We start from the raw sequence: 13,670 nt of genomic DNA, 5'->3' as shown, positions 1-13,670 counted from the left end.
GATGGTTCAGTGCTGGGGGAGCTGATGGTGAGGAATGGGATGGCCAAAGCTGGTTCATTATTTCAAAAGTGGAAAAGCTGCAAGATCACCTTTCGGAGTGGACGACGTAGAACAGAACTGTTTTTCGTGGTGGTAAGGAAGCAACAGTTGCGGGAGATTCAGGATTGTAATGCAGTGGTGGAAGAGCATGTTACCACTCAGCACAAGCTTGTGGTGTGGATGAAGCAAAGGAGGGAGATTAAGATCAGGGGTCGAATGATAATTATTAGTTGAGGCATGTGCTGGGGAAACTTCATCGTTGAGTACAAGGAGAGGTTGAGAGCTAGGTATTACCAACGTAACGAAGAAGTGGAAGGTTTGGAGGAGTGGTGCAAGAAGGATGGAGATGTGTTTCGGGGAATTGCAGAATTTTTGTGTGGAAGGACGTCAAGAAAGGGTGCATCGTCGAGGGATAGAAACCAGGTATGGTAGACAAAGGGTAAAGCAAAGGCAGTTGGTGAAAAGAAGGAGGTTTGGATGAGGCCAGAGAAGATAAAAGATGGAGGAGGCATCCATATGCAGGGTTTCTGCACCTGTATTGGCAGAAGAAGAAAGCAGCAAGGAGAGCTGTGTATAAGGTGAGGAATGATGTGGAGAAGTGGAGGTGTACAGCAGGTTGGAAGGGGATGGTGGGAGGAAGGTGACATAAATTGGCTCGTGACAGGTGTGATGTATTGCTATGTTGCGTCTGCGCATGCGTGGATATGGCCTGGTGTGCAGTGGTCAGATTAATTGCCTGTTTGACAATGGTGGTGTTTTGGTAACCTGTGTTTCTCTTTGCCTCTTGACGATACGCGTTTCAGTTCTGAGAGAACTGAACAACAGGGATAAGGATTGTCTGGGCATGATGGGTAGGGGCGGTGATTAAGAATGGTGGTGGGAGGCTAGTGTCCGGGGGGGGGGGATCAGTACGGTGAGCTAGAGCAACCGTGTTTTGTATCGAAGAAAATGGAGTTTGTGGAGATTACAGAGGAGGAAGTGCAGACAGCATTGAAGAGAATTAAGACAGGAAGAATGTCAGGCATTGATGAGGTGTGTCCAGAAATGATGACTACAGTGGGAGAAGTCCGAGTCAGTTGGACGAAGAGGCTGTTGAATGTACGTGTGAGAGAGAGTGTTCAATTCCAGAGGATTTATGGACAGGGTTAATTGTGCAGATATGGAAGTGGAAAGGAGATGTTCAAGATCTCGGCAAGTACAGGGGTATTACATTCCTTAGTCATGTCATGAAGGTGCTGGAGAGGATTCTGGACAGGAAGATAAGGAAGACTGTGGAGGTGGAGACCGGAGAAGAGCAGCAAGGGTCCTGAAAGGGTAGGGGGATGACGGATGGGATGTTCGTGCAAAAACATCTGCTATAAACAAGGTTGGAGGTGCAAGGTGAGATGCCATTGGGATTTGTGGACCTGGAGAAGGCCTACGACTGTCCCAAGAGAGATGTTGATGGCATGGAGCTTGCTGGCACGGAACTTGTGGGAAGCCATGGTTTAACTGGAGTCTTCCAGCCCCGGTTGATTTGTGGAAACGTTGATAAATCCGCAATGATTTCTCACGTACCACAGGACCACTCAAAGGCACTTTTTTTCTGTTTGGCCCTCGAACCAAACGTATAAGGGCTTTTACAAACCTTTCAATGTGAGGATCATGGGACTGGAATGACACTTTTTGCTTTCCGGAGAACTGACGGCAACACTTGTACAGATATTTTACTCGCTTTCACGGATGGCACCACCCAGTTGATTTAATAGATCCTGGAATGGCGGCCCACAGATGTCGCACTTTCACCTCCAGGCAACTGATGTAACAACTGTTTGTTTGTTTTTTCTTTTCTTTGTTTTTTTTTTCCCCCCAACCCAACGTCATAACATTTCTCTGCCTTTTGGCACAACTAATTTTGTCCATTGTTTTACATTTGCGCTCCATTAAAAACGATGTGTAAGAAACAACAAAAGGCTCGTAGTACAAGCGGACACAACAGATGACTCATCTCAGCTCAAAAACCACCATTGGCCGGAATGAAATCCCGCGATAACTAAATTGGAACACAGTAATTTAGCCGCGATTGGTCGAAACCCACAATATTCAAATCCGTGATATTTCAATGATTGCTGGATTATGTATGACATTCACACGATGCATGCTCTGATGCGACTCTTCCCCCCCCCCAAACACCACCTCCTTTCATGTCAACATGCATGTGATTATCAAATGTTTTGTGTGTTTGTCATCTTGTCAGGCTGCAGCACTTTTAGAACAGGAAAGGCAGCAGGAAATTATCCGAAAGCAGTTGGTCCCACTCACTGTGGCACCATCTCTCCCACAATCCCCTGCTCTGGGTCCTCGTGGTAAGTTCTTTGCTCATTGATGCATGCAGGTTCTGCTTCAAATTTGAAACCCACCTCTTCTTGTGCCATTGATATTGCGTTGCATTTTTGCAGCACTTGCTTTTCCTTGACCTTGGTTTTCACCTTGGAAAAGTATCCATTGAAATGCGTCGCCCAAGAAGTCTCTGCATCGGTTAATTCACAGACGTTTGTGAAAACAGGCAAATGATGTGTCGAAGAATCGCAGTAATGACCCATGACTGAGATAATCTAATTAATCTTTAACGTGTTTCCACAAACGTTTATTCACGGCTTCATGTTTCCTGAATGACGGATAGCTTGCGCATTGTGGTTCAGGAAAGGTTGCGAAAAATTTGTTCACAATTTGTGAGTTCAAATTTCTCCATTGTCATTAAGGTTTTCCTTTTAATCGTTTTGATGACTCCTAATGCACTGTGTAGGGGAAGACTGCCATTGTGATAAATCTTGCATTTTTAGACTATCTCCTCTTTTCAATCAGGACCGGTTCCCAGCATGCCTGTCATCTCCACATCAACCCTGAGTCAGACCTCAAACCTGAGCTCGGTGCCTTCACGCCCACAGGGTCCACCCCCACCTCCAGGAGACGAGAATAGGCAGGTCAGTTGTCTGGTCCTGCTTACCCACAACATTCCACACTCTAAGCCACTCCTTTAGATTCTTTACTCTACTTTATCGAACGAATCGATCCGTCTTCTCAAAGGGCTACTCTCCCTTCATCGTGTGATTATTTTACGGGAGGCATCGTCTCCCCAGTCCACCCACCCCCCATAAATTTGGAATTTGATTGTGATACTGACACATGATGTCCCACTAAGGACTAAGGTACACGAGTGGCTTGGAATGTAAAGACAGGCAGACAGACAAGCACACGGACGGACACATGCACTCACTCCCTTTTTTTTTCTCTTTTTTTACATTTCTAGCCACTCACGTACCTACCTTGTAGGACATTGTGTGCCCATACCACAACCATTCTGTGTGGGAGGTATTGTATCGGTCGCTTCGCAATACTCCAGGAGTGATGTAACTACCATGCTGAATTATTCACTGCGTCCAAGTCATTTACAGGGGCAAAGCAAATGTGACTTTGATCGAACCTCCTTGGTCATTGTCTCTGTCAGCAGCGCCTGCCTACTACTCCAATATAAATACTTGTCCCTGTTTCCTCAGACGGATGAAGGGCCATCACTTAGGTTGGAACCACGGATCCCTCAGGCACTGGAGCGGGTTCTTCAGTACAAAGAAATCCGCCAGGAGGAAGTAGCCAAGATGGCTGACCCAGCTCCAGGTAATTCGATTTCAGTCATTACTGAGTCTTTTTAATATTGGCTGTGTTCATGTGATACCAATATTTAATGTTGGCTGAGTCAAATTTTATAACTTGTGAATAATTTGTAGCTTTTCTGCTTTTAAACACTTTCTGAAACACTTGATCCACTCTTTACTTAACCACCCCTATCCTGACTTAAGAAATTAAGTTCCAACACAACAGTAATATCGAGACAAAGGGACTGTTTATTTCCATATACATGGTGTGGAGCTGTGGGGGAGCTAAATCACTGATGCAGTATAATGGAAAAGGAAGAGACCTGAAAAGGATAGGAGAGAGAGAGAAAGAAGGGAAAAGTTTCCAAAAAGATACGAGTTAAATGGCACGGATGAAACCTGGGTGTGAGGGGACGGTGGGTTTTTGATTGGCCAAAAAAAAAAAATATATATATATATATATTGTTACTCCTATGCCCTTCCACGCAGAGGATGAGTCTCACCTCAAAGTGCCAAAAGCAGTTGTTGATTTGGCTGGGGTAGCAGATGATGAGGATGATGACGAAGTCGGTGAAAGAGAAGATGATGAGGGAGAGGATGAGGAGCAGAGAAGGGAGGAATTGCAATCGGTCCCAACAACAGTGACTGTGAAAGAGGTAAAAATCCGGATTGTTTAGTTATTTATCGATTGATTTTTTTATTTTTATTTTTTCGAAATGACTCTCCTTGAATCGAAAGATGGTGTTCTGTTCTGTGCGAAACAACATGGATGTCTTGTGCCTAGTCTAAGAATCGTCGGAAAAAGAACAAGAAGAAGCGAAGAAAGAAGAAGCAACAGGAGCAGAGCAAGGAGAGTGGAAGGGAAAGGAAGGATGATGAAGACTATGATAAAGACTACATTGAAATAGAGTATGTCACTGAAGAGCCAGAGATTTATGATCCGCACTTCATCCACTTCCGGAAGATCTTTCAGGCCTTCAAGGTAACTTCTTCTTCTTCTTCTTCTTCTTCTTCTTCTTCTTATTCTTCTTCTTCTTTGTGCCTCCACGATAAAGTCGCCGGAGGTTGTGTTCTTGTTTTCCGGAGGTATTATGCTTTTGAGTTGCCCGTCTGTGATAGGTTTTCGTTACCGCGGTAACTCGAGAACGGCAGAAATTATCCAAATCAAACTTGGTACAGGTGTGTTTAATGATGTAAATATAAACTGCTAAGATTATGGGGTCAAGAGGTCAAAGGTCACATCGGTAAAAATTGCCACCACGCTAACTTCTGAACCAGTGATGGGATTTCGAACAAACTTGGTCGAAGTATTATATTATGATGCAAAGATTTACTGATTAGATTTTGGCTTCAAGCGGTCAAAGGTCATGTCCGATTATAAATGTGATACTTGAGAATGGATGAAGGGATTTTACTCAAACTTGGTTCAAGTTTGTATAAACCTCCGTCAGTGCGTCCATCCATGATAGATTATTTGTTACTACAAGGTCAGAGGTCACATGAAAACTCCAGTTAATGTGATACCATTGGCTCTGGGGTTTGAACGAAGCTAAGTACGTGTACCATGATGCATACATATGTGCAGATTCGATATTAAAGTTTCAGTAAGCAAAGACTTGATGTGGGCGGAGGCATATCGGTCGACTTCACGATGTCAAATTATGTCTCGTTTGACATGGTTTTAATGGCAAATCAGCTGGGGTGGCTCACGGGGCATCGGAGATGTTACTTTTGTGCAAGTGCAACATGTAGATCACCTTTTACACAAAAGTAAATATTTTTGCTCACACAGCTCTCTGAGGATGTGAAGAAAGACAAAGAGAAGGAAATGGAGAAAAAGAATTTGGAAGCCGATGCCGCAGCACTGAAAAAGAAAAAGGAGCCAGAGAAAGGAAAAGACAGTGACGACGACGATGACGACGATGACGATGACAGTGATGACATGGTAAGGATGTGTCTGTGTTGAGCTTGTTTTTTAATGTTTGTTTGTTAACAAATCTGTTAGTTTTTCTCAAAGATTTCTCTTTACCCATTTGTGTTTTGTACTTGGTTTGATCGATGGCTGTGTAAGGCACTTGCCACAAAGCTTGCGGTGTCATGGCTTGCGTGCTTCAGTTAATAGATTGAGGCTCGTGCAAGAGCTGGAATATTTTGTCACGTTGCATTGATGATTGTCCTCGACAGGAGTCGCAAGTACCTAAGCTGTCCAAGAAGAAGCTTCGACGAATCAACAGAATGAGTGTGGCAGAGTTAAAGCAGGTTGGTGATGACACCTTGCCACTTTATTTCAAACGAGCTGATATGCGATAGTATTTCATTGGGGGGAGAGCCGTAGAACAACAACAATAATCAGCACGATGGAATGGCACCAAAAGTGCTGCTCATCAGGCTATTTGCCCATCCAAAATGGGTGATGGGATGGTTTGTTCTTTTCCATGAGAATAAAATGGCCGTTCTCTTGCTGATAAGACGTCTACGTGATTCTCAGCAAAACTAAGGAATCCTTGAGTGTTTTATGTGATTTGTCCAGCTTTTACCTCTTACTGTATTTGTAAGTGGTCTGGACCCAAACCAGTCCACAATAGTTTGGTTAACTGGTAATGTCAACTGGCTTCTATTCTCTCTGTCTTATTCACCTTGTCCTTCAGAGAAACACTAACCTGACATCATTGGTGTGTGAATGCTCTGGAAATTGTAGCGATCGCATTTGGACTCAAATTGATCCCTCGGATTTGTTTTCTCTGAAACGTGCCAAGTCACATTTCATGTTGAGTTTTTTTTGTTTGTTTTTTTTTTTCCTCTTATACATGTGTTCATTCGTATGATGACACCAAATGTATTATTTGTAGAAATGCATCGTAAAGCTTACCAAGTAGAATGGCACTGAGTGCAGCGCATTACCTCCACGAGGCTATTGTGTACGTTTTGAATCCCACTGATAGGCCGGATCTGAACTTGGACCTTCACCGAAATCTCATCGGCTTGTTCTTGTCACCTACCCAACTCATCCACCAAGTTTTGGCATAACCAGTCCAAAACTTATTGAAATATCGTGCGCGACATAGTTTTTGGCCCCGTCTCTCAATTACGCAGAATCACTTGTCCATGTTTGTCCTTGTTACATACCCAACCTGTCCGCCAATAAACAACCACCCGACACACGTGTAGTCGTTCAAAGTTCTGTCCAAACCCGTGCACAACTTTTTATCCTGATCACAGACAGACAAATAGACTGATGTGAAATATGAGCTCTGTCCACCTTCGGTGGTGGAGGTAATATATCTTTCCTTATAATTTTTTTTTTTTTTAAAGTTGGCCTCCATTTTATTTGTTTTGCTTTCATTGTACTTTACTTGGTGCTCGGGTTATTGGCCTTTAATGTCTTATTGGGCACGCAACTTTGGAATGATTATATTGTTGATAAAAAAAATGTCATTTTGCAGACTTCGGTGATCTGGAATGCCCACAAAAATAATGTTTCAGTACATCGGAAATGAACCGGTTTTGAAGGAAACTGCAGATGGAAACCATTTTGAATGACTACATGTATGTGGGGTGATTGAGCCTGGTGTTGGCGCAGTGGTTAGGGCAGCAGCTTGGGATCCAAAAGGTCCTGAGTTCAAGCCCCGTTGGGCCACTGAATTAATACACCAGGGGGTTGACTCAGCCTGTCATCCTTCCGAGGTCGGCGAAATGAGTACCAGTATACTGGGCCGGTGTATACCCCGGTTAAAATAGGTGTACCATATCCCTGTGTCGTAAGAGGCGACCAGGGTTGCGTCAGGAAGGGCATCCGGCGTAAAACATGTGCCAAATCACTATGCGGATCACACGGATGATCCGCTGTGGCGACCCCTAATGGGAGCAGCCGAAAGAAGAAGAAGAAGACATGTATGTGGGGTGATTGTTTATTTCCTCGTATCATTTCAAAGGACCACATCGACAAATTTTCCCGGTCATTTCCCGCAGCTCGTGGCACGCCCCGATGTGGTCGAAATGCACGACGTGACGGCGCATGATCCAAAACTGTTGGTTCTCCTGAAGTCGACGCGCAACACAGTCCCCGTCCCACGACACTGGTGTTTCAAGCGCAAGTACCTTCAGGGGAAAAGGGGGATTGAAAAGCCACCTTTCGACCTCCCTGAATTCATCAAACGTACGGGAATCATGGAAATGAGGCAGGCGCTGCAGGAAAAGGTACGTGTCCTGTGAGGTGTTGGACTAGGCAGAACGTTTGATTTCAATTGGCACAGACCTGATTCCAAAGGTGGTGGGAGCAACTTGCAGCACTGGCTTTGTGGCCTTGTTTTCAGGAAGAACAAAAAACCTTGAAGTCCAAGATGCGTGAGAAGGTTCGGCCGAAGCTCGGCAAGATTGACATTGACTACCAGAAGCTGCATGACGCTTTCTTCAAGTGGCAGACGAAGCCCAAAATGACAATACACGGCGACCTATACTACGAGGTAATCAAGTGTATCATTTCTTGTGTCTGAGAATACATTCAAAGCTTCACTGCAATCGTTTGTGTTGTGGCTTTCCTCATGCATAATATTTTGTGTGCAGGGTAAGGAGTTTGAAACTCGCCTGAAGGAGAAAAAACCTGGTGACCTTTCTGATGAGCTCCGAAGTGCGCTTGGGATGCCAGTTGGCGCGGTGAGGCTTTGTGTTATCCGAGATTAAAAGAGTTTGACGTTATTTGCTGCTTTGGTGAAATGCTCACTCATTTCATTTGGTATCAGTAGAACTCGTTCAAAGTTCCTCCGCCATGGCTCATCGCAATGCAGCGCTACGGTCCCCCGCCTTCTTATCCAAACCTCAAGGTTCCTGGGCTCAACTGCCCTATCCCAGAGGTGTGGCCTCAAATGCTGCTTGCTTATCAAGAGAACGTTCTTATCTATTTTGTTTTTGTGTCGGTGAAATACTGCAAACTGTCAATCAAAATACGTCTGCATCTCTCCTCGATCGCTCACACTTTTAACTGTGTCACCGTGCTGTTGCAGGGCTGTTCTTTTGGCTACCACGCAGGTGGTTGGGGAAAGCCACCCGTCGATGAGATGGGCCGCCCACTCTACGGTGACGTTTTTGGCACCAATGCGCAGGAGTTCCAGGTAAAAATGCTGACCTCTCTATGAATTTTAAGGCTCGTAGTTTGCAGCAGCGATGGATCTGAAACACAAGAGTACAGAATGGCACCACTCGATCATGCGGTTGCGTTCTGCCACACCACGTTATCGGCCAAAGCACGGTGCATATGTCATAGAAACAATTGAGAATATCTGGCTTTGGTTCCATGCGGTTCCATAATAACACTTTACTTGGTGCTTTTGTACTATAATACATATGTCATGTCGCATCATGTACCTTGCTTAATGCAGAGCATCGGTTCTGCCAAAGCAATAAGGTTCAATACTGGACCCTCCCTGCTCCCACTTTGTGGCTGCCCATGTGCTGCATGATACAATCCAAGATGGATCACCATTTAGACCATGATTCCTGAATAAGTGTGCAGGACTGTAATTTGTTCAGGGTGTCAGCGATAACTAACCTACTCCTCGTGAATGATACCATGGGATATTTAACATCCACCAAATAATGCTGGCAGATGGGATACACAGTATAACGCCCATCAGTTTAACACGCATTGATGGCTCACTCTGCATGTGAATCACCAGGATGACAGTTTATAGCTGGGTTGAGACTCAAACCCAGGTGAGGGAGAGCGAGCTCGGAGGCAAATGTGCGAACCTCGAAGTTATACCACCCCGGCCCTCATACTTTTCCACAAGTGTGGGAACCTCTGGGTTTAGTGTCAGGGTGCTTTGCTCATTTATTTCTGAAACCAAAATATCTCATTTTTGTTTTGGGGGTTGAGTATCTGTGTGCAGGCCTGATGAACAGCTCCATAGCTGTTCATCAGCTCATTGACCTGACTATTTAGGTACTGTTGTGTTGGTGTGCAGGCAAAGATTGAGGAAGAAGAGGTAGATCGAACACCATGGGGTGAGTTGGAGCCTTCTGATGAGGAGGAGTCTTCAGAAGAGGAGGAAGAAAGTGATGAAGAAAATCCAGATGACACTGGCTTCATAACTCCGGCAGACAGGTGAAACCTAAAGGCCTTTATGGTTCTTCCGGGTATTAGCCAATTCCGGCAACTGTTTGGAAACTCTGTGTTGTGACCAATGTCCAATTTCGGACGTTGCAGATTCAAGTCTCGTTCTGATCCTAATCCGAATCTTTTATGGTGATTTGTGCAGTGGGCTTGTGACCCCAGGGGGCTTTGCCTCGGTACCGGCCGGCATGGAAACCCCTGAGTTGATTGAGCTTAGGAAGAAGAAGATTGAGGAGGGGATCGATGGGTAAGTCCTAATTTCATCCATGGTGTTTTATTATCCTGTAAAAATGATCTTGCACTTGATGCTTGCCATAACAGTGGAATTTATCCTTTTAAAAAAAAAAATTTAATCTTTCCCAGACACTCCCTACCTTCCCTCCCCACCATGTCTTTGGATATACTGTAGAAAGTCTCCACTGGCACATCCCATATCAGTAAATCGACTGTTTCTGCTATTGGTAATGATTATGATTGGGATATACTTTGCAGAGGTGAGACTCCACAGTTATACGTTCCTTTGCCGGAGAAGAAGATCGGTGTGGGTGTGGCTATGATGGGCTCAGCACACATTTATGATATGTCTGCGGTGAGCTATTGCATCACACTGTTGACCTTTCTTTGAACCACCAGCCTATCTGTAGTGAATGATTTGGCAGATTTCCCCTCCCTTTCTCCCACAGCAAACCATGCAAAGATCGTACGGTGTGCAATCCCCCCCATCTCTCGCTCCTTTCCCCTCTCTCCACTTTTCCATTCGCAGGTTGTAAGTAAGAAGGGCTCTGGACCTGAGGTTCAGGGTGTGGAAGTGGCATTGGCCCCAGAAGAGCTTGAAATGGATCCCATGGCAATGACACAGAAATATGAGGAACGTGTCCGAGAACAACAGGCACAGGTTGAGAAGGAGGATTTCAGTGACATGGTCGCAGAGCACGCCGCCAAACAAAAGGTTAGTGCGGGTTATTGTAGAAGGCTTGTTGGTTGGGGGGTGGGGCAGGAACAGGGGAGGGGGTAATGGGGACACCTGAAAGACATCGCTCACCCCAGATAGGGTGTGTGTCCTTTGGACGTGACCAAAACCATGCTGTATCGCAGGCTGTTCACGCATGCTGGTTCTGTTCATGTGTGTGCTGGGGCTGAGAGCATGCGTGCTGTCGCTGTGTTTGTTGCACCATTCATACATGTATTCCATGCTTTGTTCATGCTCTGTCATTCCTATTTCTTTGCCGTTCCTAATTTGTTTAAGATTCTTTTTTTCTTGCACCGGCTGCGTTTTTTTTCTTTCTTCCCCTTGATGAACCGATTTGTGCTTTGCCAATCTAAACCTTATTGAGATTGGCAAAGAAAGAAACCTCTCACACCCAAAGCTCATCCACTTGCTTCTTCCTAAACAAGTTTTCTCCTCCTCTGGCAATTCATGCGTGGAACCTCGGTTTATAAGGACGCTATCTAAAGCATCCAGATTGCCCCGTTTCCCCCACTCTCTCTCTCTCTCAATTCATCTTTGTTGACCTACCTGGAGGGTCGTGTCCACTTTGATCGATGGCTTTGCTTTTCATGGAGATGCCATCTTCTTCACGCGTCCTTTTTCATTGTTTTCTTTCCTAACTGTTCAGGTTTTATTAATCGTTTTACTTTTTGTTCACAGCAAAAGAAGCGGAAGGCCCAAGCGCAAGACTCCAACAAAACGACAAAGAAATACAAGGAGTTCAAATTTTGAATGTTATGTCTTTGCGCTTCGTCTTACATTGGGTACAGCTTTTTATCAACAAGTAAAACTTTGTTTCCTTTTTAGGTTGTAACATGTTAAAATAAACCCATTGGATCTTTTGTTGATGAAATGCCCTTATATGGTCTTCTGTGTTTTTACTATTAAAGAGGGTCGTCTTTGTTATACAGATTTGAAATCCAACCAGGCCTCAGTGTTGATACGTTTGTATTTTGGTCAAGCACTGTTTACTTGGTTTACCCGTGTTGACAAAATGTCAATCTTGCAGAGCTTTGATGGTGGTCGTCCCCTTTACAGGACTGCTGTTAAATGGCTCAAAAGATCCCACTGGAGGGGCAGGACATTTGTAAAAATAAGATCCCTTTTCAGAACATCGTACATGTAATTCAACGAGTTGTTTATGTGTTGGCTTTGATCAATCTTCAGGTCCTTCACAGAGAAAGGGTTAATTTGTTTTTTTTAAATCTGTAAATGTAGGTATTGAGATTCATGGTAGAGCAGAACAGCCTTGAAAACACAGGAAGGAGAAACAAGACGGATGCACGAATGCACCACAGCATGAAAAGAGGAAAGGAGATTGTACACGAGTCGGGTACATGCATGACAAAGACAAAAATAAACATCGGTGTACCTTTTCATAAATTACCGATACATACGGTGTATGAGATTGTGAACCGTGAGCTTGGGCTTCAGATTGGAACACAAACAGGTCTTGAATGATGGGATGGACAAACACAAGACAACCACCTTGAGCAGAGGGTTCCATGTGAGGGATGATTGAACGACGTGTTCTGGTAGAATGTGTGGTGGTGAGGGATAGAGAGGTTCACTGGATAGATTTAAAACGAAGGTTGGGAAGGGGTTCGGTTGGAGAAGCAAGACCGGAAGAGAGATGGTAAAATATTGCAAGACCATCAACCTACCTGCAGTGCGCAAGAGGCAAACCCAAAGAAAGCTTCCTATTGTAATGTGCCAAAGGTACGGAACGTCTTTGACTTCACAATGTCATGGAAAGTAGCAACACCTGTCCACAGGGTAGAGCCATCTTCCACGGTACTTCGGATGCAGACCTCGTTGATCGTTACAATCTTATTATAGCAAAGGAAAGACTTGACTGCTGAGAATTCTAATGTGTTGACTGACCTTGGAGGTCTATGATCTACCCCGGACAGGTTTTTCTTGATTGAGGTCCAGAAACTCTCGTCCGTTGGCTATCCTTGTCACGTGATGTGAAAATAAGCTACAATCCAGCTGCTGAGGTAGGGGAGAACAAAATTATCAGATTTGAATGTATCGAATCAAATTAGTGAGGGTGGACTGCACCAAATGAATGGTGTTTCCGTGTCTGGAGTTGAACGCAAACTGCCATCAAAACCAACATTGTTCACTTTGATCTGCAGTCTGTGTTTGGCTGACACTGTTCGGGCTGAACTTTTGCTTTCTTTATTTGTTTCTCTCTCTCGATGTTAACCCGTAACTTATTGAAGAGTTCATCACACACACTCAACAGGTTTTATTGATTCATTCTTTCTTAATCATTCTGGTTATCAAATCGTGTACCATTTTCTAAATCCAGGTTAAACAGAGTATTTGGTGAATACTATACACAGAGCCTCTTGATTTGATTTGATTTTACATGAAAAGGAAGAGAAGGCTGATGCGCTGAAAATGGGGAAGGTGGAAGGGACGGTTAAATTATTTTTTAAAATTTCCTCCTCCCCCCCCCACCTTTCCAACATACCCTTTCCAAAAACTGAGCCAATACAATGATATCAGAAAACACCCACTTTGCCACTGTGTAGAAACTTCATAAAGTTATCTGTGCTGAATTTCGCTGGAGTTGGACTCTTCCTTCTTAGTTTGGGGACATAGATCCTGACTTTTTGAACTTTGAACAGCGGAACATTTGGAAGCATTAATCTGTGGGAATTTACATTTGCTCAATGTAAACAAACAAATACACACACACCCTTTCTGCTTTGGGAAGGAATGAAGACTGCAGATTGTCCTTTGGGGTTTGTGTTTTCCCGATCGAGTGTGAATGCACTTTTAACACTTGTAGAATTCACACTCGCAACGTTGTGAAAAATAATCCCCCAAAAAATCATTTCCTTGTGATTGCGTTGTGTGTGAGTGTATTATATATATTATACACACACAC

The 13,670-nt window shown here is 44.2% G+C and overlaps 1 protein-coding gene across 1 annotated transcript in view; it reads left to right on the top strand.

Moving 5' to 3' along the window:
• Positions 1-11,629, top strand: part of SF3B2 (splicing factor 3b subunit 2) — a 43,630-nt gene extending 32,001 nt beyond the window's left edge. Inside the window, exons 7-23 of the mRNA XM_085857092.1 lie at positions 2,276-2,384; positions 2,884-3,002; positions 3,576-3,693; positions 4,161-4,327; positions 4,456-4,653; positions 5,464-5,616; positions 5,856-5,930; positions 7,641-7,868; positions 7,985-8,134; positions 8,235-8,324; positions 8,414-8,521; positions 8,672-8,779; positions 9,632-9,771; positions 9,926-10,027; positions 10,273-10,369; positions 10,544-10,729; positions 11,429-11,629. Coding sequence (XP_085713218.1) covers positions 2,276-2,384; positions 2,884-3,002; positions 3,576-3,693; positions 4,161-4,327; positions 4,456-4,653; positions 5,464-5,616; positions 5,856-5,930; positions 7,641-7,868; positions 7,985-8,134; positions 8,235-8,324; positions 8,414-8,521; positions 8,672-8,779; positions 9,632-9,771; positions 9,926-10,027; positions 10,273-10,369; positions 10,544-10,729; positions 11,429-11,500 — 2,220 coding nt within the window. The 3' untranslated portion in view covers positions 11,501-11,629. The remainder of the gene's footprint in view (positions 1-2,275; positions 2,385-2,883; positions 3,003-3,575; positions 3,694-4,160; positions 4,328-4,455; positions 4,654-5,463; positions 5,617-5,855; positions 5,931-7,640; positions 7,869-7,984; positions 8,135-8,234; positions 8,325-8,413; positions 8,522-8,671; positions 8,780-9,631; positions 9,772-9,925; positions 10,028-10,272; positions 10,370-10,543; positions 10,730-11,428) is intronic.
• Positions 11,630-13,670: the final 2,041 nt, after the last annotated feature.

The sequence above is a fragment of the Eptatretus burgeri genome, chromosome 15 (genome assembly GCF_056783735.1).
Source record: "Eptatretus burgeri isolate ZD-2024b chromosome 15, Ebu_testis_v1, whole genome shotgun sequence".
NCBI lineage: Eukaryota > Metazoa > Chordata > Myxini > Myxiniformes > Myxinidae > Eptatretus > Eptatretus burgeri.
The sequence above is the reverse complement of the archived record's forward strand: the minus strand, read 5'-3'. Positions and strand labels throughout refer to the sequence as shown.